This window comes from Brassica oleracea, chromosome C3, assembly GCF_000695525.1.
Source record: "Brassica oleracea var. oleracea cultivar TO1000 chromosome C3, BOL, whole genome shotgun sequence".
Lineage (NCBI taxonomy): Eukaryota > Viridiplantae > Streptophyta > Magnoliopsida > Brassicales > Brassicaceae > Brassica > Brassica oleracea.
The window spans coordinates 23,242,637-23,254,331 of NC_027750.1; the positions used below are offsets into that span (position 1 = coordinate 23,242,637).

At 37.5% G+C, this 11,695-nt stretch overlaps 3 protein-coding genes across 3 annotated transcripts; 1 reads left to right on the forward strand and 2 right to left on the reverse strand.

Annotated features, from left to right (window-relative positions):
* Nucleotides 1–980: 980 nt before the first annotated feature.
* Nucleotides 981–4,248, reverse strand: LOC106335997. Its single transcript, XM_013774701.1, has 3 exons — nucleotides 4,049–4,248; nucleotides 3,499–3,868; nucleotides 981–3,044 (listed from the first exon to the last, which is right to left on the reverse strand). Exons 2-3 carry the CDS (start codon nucleotides 3,852–3,854, stop codon nucleotides 1,139–1,141), a joined length of 2,262 nt encoding a protein of 753 aa, XP_013630155.1. The 5' UTR covers nucleotides 3,855–3,868; nucleotides 4,049–4,248; the 3' UTR covers nucleotides 981–1,138.
* Nucleotides 4,249–4,460: 212 nt separating this feature from the next.
* Nucleotides 4,461–6,195, forward strand: LOC106332437 (tRNA pseudouridine synthase A 1). The gene is made up of 5 exons (XM_013770895.1): nucleotides 4,461–4,564; nucleotides 4,671–4,761; nucleotides 5,032–5,171; nucleotides 5,239–5,601; nucleotides 5,851–6,195. The coding sequence occupies exons 1-5, from the start codon at nucleotides 4,490–4,492 to the stop codon at nucleotides 6,148–6,150; spliced, it is 969 nt and encodes a 322-aa protein (XP_013626349.1). The 5' UTR covers nucleotides 4,461–4,489; the 3' UTR covers nucleotides 6,151–6,195.
* A 322-nt stretch (nucleotides 6,196–6,517) lies between these two features.
* On the reverse strand, nucleotides 6,518–8,313 carry LOC106330153 (uncharacterized RNA-binding protein C660.15-like). The gene is made up of 5 exons (XM_013768687.1): nucleotides 8,110–8,313; nucleotides 7,701–7,797; nucleotides 7,351–7,429; nucleotides 7,178–7,244; nucleotides 6,518–7,090 (listed from the first exon to the last, which is right to left on the reverse strand). Exons 1-5 carry the CDS (start codon nucleotides 8,296–8,298, stop codon nucleotides 6,518–6,520), a joined length of 1,005 nt encoding a protein of 334 aa, XP_013624141.1. The 5' UTR covers nucleotides 8,299–8,313.
* Nucleotides 8,314–11,695: the final 3,382 nt, after the last annotated feature.

Consider the following 11,695-nt stretch of genomic DNA (forward strand, 5'->3'; position numbering starts at 1 on the left):
AAAAAAGTAAATTAAACATTAAATTATATATATATGACAAAAAAAATTAATTAAAATATATATGTTTATTATTGTGCAGAAATTTTAAAAGAAAACATTCACATATTAGAAATATTTTAGAAAATATCTTTATACAAATTTAGTTGATTAATATTTATTTATAAAAATTTTATATGTTATTTTTCTAACTTTTATAATTGATTTTTTTTTAAGATAACAACAAAATATCTAAGAATTTTCTTATTTAAAAATTCTAATATTATTAATAAAAATTTGTTTTAATTATATATAAAACTCATTAAGGATAACATTCCCCTTGACTTTAACCACTTAATTTATTATATTTTTTTTATATATTTCTTTTAAATCTTATAATTGAAAAATATGTTTTAAGATAAAAATACAATATATAAGAATTATCTTATTCTTTTTAAAAAATTAATATTATTAATAAAATTTCGTTTTTGATTATATAATTAATTATATATAAAATTCATTAAGGGTAGTATAGATATTAACCGCTCTAACTCTCAATGTGAGAGCTCCCTTGCTAAACTTTACTTTGCAAATAATAGTATAGACTATATTTAATTTGGCGTAACTATCAGCTATTAATTATACTTTTATTGAATCGATCAATGAAAAACACTTACACTCCTGTCACTAACCACTATCAAATGAATCAAAAAATAATTTTAAACTCACTAGAGAATAAAACGTATGAACCCGGCGCTACAACTAGTTATATCTATTTTATAACTTGTTACCATTCTATTTGCACCTCATAAACCAAAATAAACCGGTAACCACAAATAAAATTATTTTGCAAAACATAAATACAATATGTGAATACTACAATAGTACAACTGTTCTTGGGTTCTCAACGAAACACAAATGTCGAATCAAAGATTAATAAAACCTAGGTTGTTCAAAAAAAAAGATAAAAAAAAACCCTTTAACTGTCATATGAAGAAGTCATATGGTTCAAATGTGAGTGTCATAGATCAACAAGTTATGCTAAACAAAACAAAAAAAGCTCGCGTTGGTCTGAAAACAAACGAGATTTTTATTTTTCCACTCACTCACACAAGGCAAGATCCAAAATCATCTACTTTTTAACTAAACCAACACATACAAACTAATCAGCTTTGCACGTCTTCTTGTTATGTCCTAGCCCCTTGCACTTGCTACACTGCAGCTGCCGCTTTATCATATCCAACGGCTCAACCCTCTTCATCTTCGGCCTCCCCGGCGTCCTCCTCGTGGGCGGAGGCGTCACCGCAACCAACCCCTCCACCGCCTCCTCCATCATCATCCTATCCATATTCGGCACAGGATGAATCGACTCCGCATACATCAACCTATGGCTCTCGACCGTTAAGTACCTAGAGCAGTACTCATAAGGGCTCTTCTCTATACACATGATCACAGCAACCGCGTGGCTGCAAGGTAACCCCGTCAGCCTCCAGATCTTGCAGTCACAATCGCACTGATCAATATCAACAATGTTGATGGATGAGTCTCCTCCGTTGACCTGGAACAAGCTACCTTCTGGTGGAGAAACCTGAAGCGTCTGCGCAAGTACCATCTCTTTCTGAAGCTTCTCTTCGTTGGTTGGTGTCAGAGTCGTGACCCAGTCACGTGACTGCACCTGACGCGTGTAGATGGACTGCATCATCTTCGCCCTAAACTCATCGATCATTTGTGTTATAGGAAACTCATGAGCTTCAGACACCCAGCTGTAGAAGTCTAGCCCGAACGTCGAGTACATCTGGTTATACCTCTCCCCTTGGAACAACGCGTTCGCCCAGTGGTGAGGCTCGCTCTCTGTAACCCACTTACAAGCGTCGGGAGATATGTTCTTCATACTCTCCAGCGCGCTGCAGTATCCCTCCGGCGTTGCCGCGTAGGCCACCGAGTAGAAGTCGTTGAGCATGTACCGCCTCGCCTCGTGAGAGAACTGTCCTTTCAAATCAGTATTCATCTTGTCGGCCAGCTGGCGGAGACAGTAGGCGTGGTGCGCGTCTTCGAAGACCTGGGGGATCGCGTTCTTCAGACCGTTCTGAAAATCGGCAACGAACGTGATCCTCCTGGACTCGGACAAGGCGGATTTGAGCTGCTGGAGAAACCAGAGCCAGTTCTCTTCGGTCTCCGCGTCGACGACGGCGAATGCCACTGGGAATACGCCGTCCTCGGCGTCGGAGGCCGTTGCTATAAGCATGACTCCTTGGTACTTCGAGTTGAGGACGGCGTTGTCGAGGAAAAGGAGAGGCCTGGAGCCTTGTTTGAACCCGGAGATCGAAGCGTAGAACGATATGAAGAGACGGTGGAAGCTAGAGTCTTCTTTCGTAGCGAACACGGCGATGCTTCCGGGGTTTGTCTCCTTGATCTTCTCGCAGAGCAGAGGGAGCTGACTATAGGCTTCTTTGTAAGAGCCTTGGAGCTGCTCTCTAGCAACCTCTTTGGCCCTCCACGCCTGCGAGTAGTTCAGCTGAATGCCGTACTCTCTCTTTATATCCTCGGCGATGTCTTTGGGTTTGTAGTCAGGGAAGGCCTTCAGCTTCTCTTTCAAGATGGTTCTCACCCATCCTCTCGTCGCGCGGTATCCGGGCTTGATGACGGCCCTCTCGCACGTGTGCCTCGGGTTCATTTTCTTGATGCAGATCAGCTGAGTCGTCGACAGCCTCGCGGCGGTGATGCGCCACGGGCAGCCTTGGGCTTTGCACTTGACGGAGACTCGGTGGCTGTCGTTTTTCTTGTACTTGTAAGCGAAACCGTGAGCCACCGAGTACTTGTGCAGTGCGTCACGGAACTCGATGAAGCTGTTGAAACGTTGGTCGACGCCTGTGATGACGTTCTCCCACTGCTGTATCGCAGTGTGGTGTTTCTGATCGACCAAAACGAAGTTGCACGGTAAAGGGCTTTCGTCAGGCATGGCTAAGTCGATTTGAAAATCGTTTGCCATGTCCTCGTCAACAATGTCGTCTTCTCCTGCAGCAGTGATCACAGGTACAACCCCTTCTGATGCCGTAGTCCTACTTGACCTGTAAAATTAATCCACACGTTAGAAAAATTCTAACTATGATTAGTTCAGTGGACTAAAGACAAGTTTCTACACTAATCTAAAACTTCTAGAAAGTTGTAACTTTTTGATGCAGTTATCCTACTTGACCAGTAAAATTTATTCAACTCCGGGGTGTTAAATGATTTAGCTTGCTCAACTCAGTTTAACTCATTAGCTCATTTTCAATATGTAAATTCGAACTCAGATCATCTTGGTCACACGTCAAATGAGTTAGCTAGTGATCTATTAAAAATAAATATAATCAATAAAATCATTAAAAAAAATTTAACACCAATGTTCACACACTAGTTAACGAACAATTCTAACAATGATCAGATCAGTGGACCAAATACAAGTTCTACACCAAAACTTCTTCTATTAAGCTGTAACAAGGGGAATATATATATAACAAGGCACAATAAACATGTACCTACCTACTAGCTGGCATGTTGGAGACATTGACCACACCACTTTCTTGAGGCATGACGAAAACCTCAACAGTCCCTGCATCAGCAGAGAACTTAACCATGCGCATGAAATCCTTATCCTTAGAGATGGTGATAAGAGTCTTCTTGTTTCCAGGGAGGAAGTACTTGAGCGTCATCGTCTCCACGCCAAACCCGAAATACTCAGCCAGCTCTGTCTTGAAATCACTCATCGAAGTGTTCTGATCGATGTCTATAGCAAAGGCGTCGCCACTACCGGAATACGATAGCAATCCATCGTCTTTGTTGGTTATAAACTCTCCTCCTGAACGACATATAGCAATCACTTTGTTGTTGGTAGCCATTACCAAACACACACCTGTAGAAAAACCAAATCAGAGAAATCGCAAAGTTCAAATTCAGACCACCGTTGAAATTATAAACCCTAATTTCGCAAAAAAAAAAAAAAAAACAACGAATCCGAAATTGAGCAATAGATCACAATTACTACAGAACAAAGGTTAAATCTTAGGGCTCGAAGATGTGACATCAGTGTTACCGTTGATTGCGTCAGCGTTAGACAGGATTGATCGCGAATTGGGTTCTCGTTTCAGGGGGAAAAGAATCGAAATTTGCAGAGCCCTTTTCTCCGGCAGACGAGAGAGAGAGAGAGAGAAACGTTCACGTGCGGCTGTAAGAGAGAAGGGAGACGTGAAAACGCAGCGTTTAGAGACGTTAGAGAGGAACCTAGGAACAAGATTAGCGTTTCGCGTCTGTATTTATACGATTTACGAATTTTTATTTATTTATTAACTGTCGGAGTATCTTCGGTTCTGTAATAAGATAAGAGTTCTGTTCTGTTCTATTATGTTAAACCAGATCAATTAAAGGCCCATATTAAGGCCCAAGACAACTAATCAAAACGCACCGTTTCATGGGACCTCACTTCCTTAGTCCGAATCTTTCAGATTACACACAGAAACAGAGGAAGAAGAAGAAGATGAGTAGCGCTACACCAGCGCTTCCTCCTTCACTCTTTACCAATGGGTCCCTATCTTCTCCTCAGAATATCTCCGTAAGAGCCAAAAACAATCTCTCTCTATCTCTCCTATCTTTAGACTTCTCTGTTGGCTTGGAAATGCTCTTTTTGGTGACATAATCTGAACTTGTGTGTTTTGCAGAAGACTGACTTGAACAGTTTTGTAAAGGTCAGTGATCCTGGTGGCTTTAAATGGCGACTTGTGATAGCATACGATGGCACCAAGTTCGCAGGTTCGTCTTTCAGAACTGTAACAGTATCCCTAACACAATATATAAGAAATGAATAGTCATAATCCTTGAGAGTGCGTTGATTATTGTATCTATAGAATTACATCACAGACTCTTACTTAAAGTCATTAAAGTCTTTAGTAATGTTTCCGTGGACTTTTACTTATTTATAGCTCTAGAATCAGTCCATTATCTTTTTGGATCTTTCACTTTGGATGCATAGACCAATCTTTGTTTCTTTATATCAAACTGAAACTAGGAGTTTGGTTTCAGGTTGGCAATATCAGGAGTCACCACCAACGGTCCAATCAATGTTAGAGAAAGCCTTAACTCAGATAACAAAGCTCCAAAGAAAAGAGCTTCATCTTGTTGGAGCTGGAAGGACTGATGCAGGAGTTCACGCTTGGGGTCAGGTTCGACTCAAAACTCCCAAATCTCTCTGGAAAATTTTCAAGATTCATCTGTCCCTTTTCATTGCAGGTAGCTCATTTTGTGACTCCTTTTAATTACACTACCTTGGACAGCATCCACGCCGCTTTAAACGGTCTACTTCCTCAAGACATCCGTGTCAGAGAGATCGGTGCGGCGGTTCCTGAGTTCCACGCTCGGTTCTCTTGCCGTAGCAAGGTTTACCGATACCAGATATACAGCGACACGTTCATGGACCCGTTCCAGCGTCATTTCGCTTACCACACTGCTTATAAACTGAATGCTTGTAAAATGCGGGAAGCTGCACAGCATTTTGTTGGCAAGCATGATTTCTCTGCGTTTGCTAACGCTACAAGGGAAGATGGAGTGCCTGATCCTTTGAAAACTATCTCTCGTTTTGATGTCATTGAAATGGTAAAGATTAGGCCTGCGGTAGTTTGGTTTTTGGCTAGTTCGATTCAACATAAATCTTACCAAATTAACCTGAAATAAAGTTCGGTTCGGTATCCTGCTAGTTTGGTTTTTAAAACTCCTACATGAGTTTTTGATTTCGGTAATATTTTGGTTTGGTTTTGTTAAAATTTCGGATAAGTTTGGTTAATTTCGGTTAGTTTGGGCAAGTGTGGTAAGATTTTGACCTTGTTTGTGTGTTTGGTGTTTTAGGGATCTCTTCTACATCTTGAGGTTGAAGGCTCAGGGTTTATGTACAGACAAGTTAGAAACATGGTAGCTTTGCTGATTCAGGTTGGAAAGGAAGCATTGGATTCAGACATTGTCCCAATGATTCTTGAAACCAAAGACAGGAGAGAGCTTGCAAAGTATACATTGCCTGCGCCACCTCATGGTCTTTGTCTCCTCTCTGTTAAGTATAAAGAAGATCATTTACAGCTTCCACCAGATTGTCCTTTAACTAGTTTTGGTAGACATCACACTATAACAAAGTGTAAACTTCCCTTCTATTGAAAACAACTCTTCTGTTTAACATAGAAATCGAAAGAAGAAGAAAAAAATACAATGTCTTTTTACTTCTATTAAAAATTACAATCTTTACAAGACCATATGCTTTAGAAAATGTCGCATCAATTAATCTTTTTTTCTTTTTTATTGAACATTAGTTAAGTTATTGAAAACTAGATAGCTAAACGCTTCAATAAACAGAATCGCATGATGTAGAATTCGTTAGCTCCAACAAACAGATTGTTATAAGTTTCACAAAGCGGTAAATTAGAAGACAAATGGTTAGTTCTAAATGAAGTAAATTAATATAAGCTTAGATAAGAAAATTAAGTTTGATCATAGTTCCAAATACGATCGAGCAGACTTAAACTATTTATATCGCTTCTCTTGCTCGCTCCTTAATGTATTCTTGTTTTTCTCCTTCTTCTTCTTGATCTCCATTTTCTTCATGACCATTCCTATTTTCTTGTGGTGTGTTTTCAGCTTCTTCTTCACATACAAGTGTAACTTCAACTCCATTACCGAGCTGTTTCGTTACATCTACTTCATGCTTGTTGTCATCCTCTTCTCCACTCATGATCTCTAACTCTTGATCATTTACATCTTGCTCGATGTCATTGTCTTCCCCACTGATCTCTCCTTCTTGATCACTGTCTGCTTCTGTATCTGCATCTACCTCTTCTTCATTGGCTTCTATATCTGCATCTACCTCTTCTTCATTGATCTCTAACTCTTGATCACTTACATCTTGATTGATGTCATTGTCTTCACCATTGATCTCTCCTTCTTGACCACTGTCTGTTTCAGTATCTGCCTCTTCTTCATTGTTCTCAACTATTGGTGCATTAGGAGGGGCAGAAACTTTGACACTTGGTTGATTATTCAGCCGTTCCCAGTTCCGTTGCATCCTATATGCTAAAACATACTGATGCATCTGCACAGATACCTATAAAATGTTCAAAAAGTGTTAATTAGAAAAAGCCAATAAAAAAATGTAAAAGCACAATATTATGGAACATAATTAAGTACTAACCATGGCGGTGGGGTAAGAATAGCATGGAACGTTGTACATGTAAGGATGGTGTCCATAATATGGAGCCCTAGACATTACAAAAAAAAGTTCAATAAAAATTAGATTAGTTATTCATTATAGTCATACAATACAATGATTTTAATTTATTTTAAGAAAATCTAAAAATAATTTACCAGTAGGGCTGAGGAAAATGTTGGTTTGGATTGTGAGAAGCTAGCTGATATTGATGCGATGCCGCCTGATTAAATAAACCTGCAAGTTTAGGGTTTATGAAGATTAGTAAGCTGTTCATGAAAAAGTTTTGTCGCATAACAAAATAAAAATGTGTAAATAAGAGATCAAACCGTTTTGATATTGATGCGATGGTCCAGCCTGATTTAGTAAACCTACATAATTTTGAAGTTTAAGAAGAAGATTAATGAAGCTGGAAATTAGCAGCAAAAAAAGGTAACTATAAAACAATATTGATGAAGATTAGAGATTAAACCGTTTTGGTTAGACAGGTTCGTGTTATTCTTCGCACCAATGTAAGCCATGTTGACATTGGTTTGTCTTCCATCAATAACCGGCCACGGTAGTTGACAAGCTGTATTGGCAGATTCAGCATTCCTAAAAACAACCTGCACGTAACAAAAATTCAGAAAGTATATGTAATCGTAATATAAAGCCTAGTTATGAATAAGAATAATTGTTTGGTTAACCTAATCATAAATCAAACAGAAGGATCGTTTCGTATTACCAAACGCAATTCGAACAAACTTAACATGTAATATGTAACTAAAAAGCTCAGTTTCACAAGTTTTATGATAATCACACGATTCAGAAGATGCATGACGAATCCTTTATTTTACAATATCAAGTAGTTTCAAAACCGTTCACAAGAATCAAAGATTATTATATGCATGGAATTGAAATAAACAAGAAGTACTTACAAAGCCATAGCCTTTTGATCTTAACTTTCCTCCTGGGAGACCCTCGCTGACAACATTAGCATCAATAACCTCTCCAAACTTTACTTGGAAAAAGTTTCTTAAATCATCTGTTGATGTTCTCCAGGTTAAACCTCCAACGAAGATCTTCGTGTCTTTAAAATTATTGTTTTTCTGGTTTGGCTGAGACATGATAAGTAATCTCTTTCAAACGAAAGCTTTGCTTGTAGAAAATCGAAGAGGTAGAGAGTCAAGCGAGCGCAGGGTTTTTAGAATGGCAAACGTTTTTTTGTTTGATGAGATTGTTTCGGTAAGAATGGTGGGATGATATATAAGTTCATGGAATTTAATTCCTTTGTGGAAAAGGAAAAAGAAAAAAAAATGTTAAGTCTCTTGCATTTATTTTTATTTTGATACATATATTCTTTTTTGTTCAACGGAAATTTATATATATATATATCTTTAAGAGTTTTAAATTTAAATTTTGTAAAATAAAAAAAAAAGTTGTCTCTTATCTTGTTTTTGTTCAACTGATATAACTTTTTTAAGAGTATTTTTTTTTCAAACCATACTTGCATTGATATTAAAAATGTTTACACTCCAATAAAGAATGATACAAAGAAATTATTGACACCCAAACAGACAAAACCAACAAGAACATAAAAGATAGAATGGCGATACAAATTATAAAACGAAACCATATGAAATCGTATCACAACAAAGTCATAAGCTACTTCAAAGATTGCATCTAGTGTAACCCGGATGACCACATACACTGCACCATATGCTGAGAAGAGTATTTGATGGGAGGAAGATCCTTGCAATACCAAGGAAGCTTGTTCATCCAATTCACTCTATGTAGGAAGAAATATTAGGAAAGAAGACTGATTCAAACGAGGGACAAGCGAGAAATCATAACCCGCCACATCCAAATTCATCGAGCTAAAAATGAAGATGATTTTCTCTTCTACATGCCACCAAGAAGAGAGATACACGAACATAACATCAACACCCGGAATAGAACCTATAAAAGGCATACTGCAGATTATCGCGCCAAGACGATAAAAAAAACTACTAGAGGTCGCAAAGTAGGACCAAATAAAACTAAGCCCATCCGTATATCGGCGGCATTAGAAAAAACCTGCAACGGTCTAACGGTTAGAACATAGGATAGGTACTTCGTTAATCATTTTTGTGATGCTATATGCTGCCTGAAACAGTGAAGATATTAACGATTGTGTTTCCTCCTAAGAAAACAATGGCAAAGCCCAGTGTCTGAGCATAGTGAGATGAAATATTCGTCACCCCTAAAATAAAATATTAGTGGTTATATAATACGTATAAGATAATTCGACTCCAAATGATCGAGAAACAAATATTTGTGTGATAATTGTTTCAAACTCATGAGTCATGATTTTCAGGGTCATTGCCGGCTCTGGGCAGAGCTTCTCGTGGACTAGATAATTTCTTTGGCATGGATGATCATGATTCAGAGCCGGTCCTGGGCCAAGTCGGATGAACCATTCCTTTTAAGTTTTCAATCTTTTTTTAAAAATATAATGTATAAATAGACTTCTAAATTTGTAAAAGAAAAATTTTAAGCTCCCAAACTATAAAAATTCTTCTTAAATTTTCTATAACCCCCAAAATTTCAAGGTTGGCCCATGTGATGCTTTTTTATTTTCCATGTGATTCGATCGTGGATACATTGGACGTGTTGGAAGAACAACAAGAGGGGCAGGAGGAGAAAGAATGGTTTTAGTCTTTGTGGTGGGGAAACAAGTAGCGTTATCACACATGATCATTTAGCGAAATCGGAAGGATTATCCTGTTCATGATGTCCCAAACGCATACGAATTCACAACCTCACTGAGCTCTTCATCTTACTTTCCCTATGTCTCGAAAATGTTGAGAAAAACAAGGTCACAATTATTTACAATCGATAACAACGGGCTTTTACCATTGTTTTGGTCAAATTGTTTGTAAACAAAATAATCACACAATAAAAACAATTTGTTTTTTAAATAAAATACACATTTATAACTATTAATTAAAAGAACTATTTTTTTTTAACCAGTTATAGTACCTTTACCAGATTTTGATTGTTTATTAGGAGCAAGGAATGTAAGGACGTGTCTGTCACCTCTTCATTCGGAGGTGGAGGCATTGATTTGGGCAATGGAATGTATGAAGAATCTAAGACAATTTCAGGTTACGTTTGCAACAGATTGTTCTCAATTGGTGAAGATGGTTTCGGAACCAGAAGAATGGCCAGCATTTGAAACCTATCTGGAAGATATCAAGCTTTTACGAAGAAGCTTCTTCAACTCAGACATCAACCATGTTCCCTGCAAGGAGAACCAAAGGGCGGATAACTTGGCACGTAGTGCTAGGAAACAGCCGTCTTTCGTCGTTCATATGGATGCGGAGTTGCCGATTTGGTTTACAGAGTCAATATGAGTCTGTGAATGTCTTGCTGTCAAAAAAAAAAAAAAAATTTAACCAGTAATAGTAAAAAATATGTTATCTAAAATCAGTTTAATAAAATAAGAACAATTAAAAAAACAACAACTTAAGATTAAGTAAGATAGCTTATTCTGCCAAAAGTAAAAAATTAAATATTTTATAAGTTTGTTAAAAAATATTTTATAAGTTAGATAAATAACAATTAAGAACTTGTATACATATGATTTTAATGTGCATATATCACTACAAGAAAACTTGCCCATAACAACGAACATTTACGACGAAAATATTTCGTCGTAAATTTACATGGTGTTCACAACGCAATTACGAGGAATCCAACTTTCGTCGTAAACGCCATGTAAATTTACGATGAATAGATTTCGTCGTAAACTCCATGTAAGTTTACGACGAATGTACGTGGAAAGAGAAATACGTCGTAATCATTACATCGATATTACAACGAAACATGTTACCGTTATATTTAGGTGAAAACGTGTATTCAATGTGCTTTAACTTACCTAATTTCGTCGTAAAGTCGTTGTAAATAATATGTTAAAACCATGTAAAATCATGTAAAATATTCCTTGTAAAATCATTGTTATATTTCAACTACCCAACTCGAAAATTTCTCTATATATATGTCATTTCCCACAACTCTCTTCCTCACAACACACAAACGGAAGAAAAAAAATCCGAAAAAAAATCAGAAAAAAAAAGATTTGAAAAAAAAATCTAAGAAAAAATGGCCGGTGGCGGTAGTATTTACGAGTTACGGAGTTGGATGTATTTGCACAAAGATTCCGACGGGAGGGTGACGAACGCATTTCTGAGCGGGCTAGAGACATTCATGCACCAGGCGGGCTGTACACCGATCACACAGGAAAGCGGTAAGATGTTCTGCCCCTGTCGGAAATGCAAGAATTCAAAATTTGCACGTAGTGAAACTGTATGGAAGCATTTAGTAAACAGAGGATTTACACCACAGTACTACATTTGGTATCAACATGGAGAGGGTTATGGGGGAAATGAAGCTAGTAGTAGTAATAATAATTTTGAGGATGGTCATCATAGTGAAGAACCGAATCATTTGCATAATGAATATAATTATCATCAAGATCATGAG

Bases quoted from the DNA above. Each gene is read 5' to 3' on its own strand.
- LOC106332437 (XM_013770895.1), top strand. From the start codon at position 4,490: ATGAGTAGCGCTACACCAGCGCTTCCTCCTTCACTCTTTACCAATGGG. The intron at 4,565-4,670 runs GTAAGAGCCAAA...TGTGTTTTGCAG, and splicing joins CTTCTCCTCAGAATATCTCC to AAGACTGACTTGAACAGTTT. The intron at 5,172-5,238 runs GTTCGACTCAAA...TTTTCATTGCAG, and splicing joins GAGTTCACGCTTGGGGTCAG to GTAGCTCATTTTGTGACTCC.
- LOC106330153 (XM_013768687.1), bottom strand. From the start codon at position 8,298: ATGTCTCAGCCAAACCAGAAAAACAATAATTTTAAAGACACGAAGATC. The intron at 7,798-8,109 runs GTAAGTACTTCT...TGTTACGTGCAG, and splicing joins GATCAAAAGGCTATGGCTTT to GTTGTTTTTAGGAATGCTGA. The intron at 7,091-7,177 runs GTTAGTACTTAA...AACATTTTATAG, and splicing joins ATTCTTACCCCACCGCCATG to GTATCTGTGCAGATGCATCA.
- LOC106335997 (XM_013774701.1), bottom strand. From the start codon at position 3,854: ATGGCTACCAACAACAAAGTGATTGCTATATGTCGTTCAGGAGGAGAG. The intron at 3,045-3,498 runs GTAGGTACATGT...TTAATTTTACAG, and splicing joins TCCAACATGCCAGCTAGTAG to GTCAAGTAGGACTACGGCAT.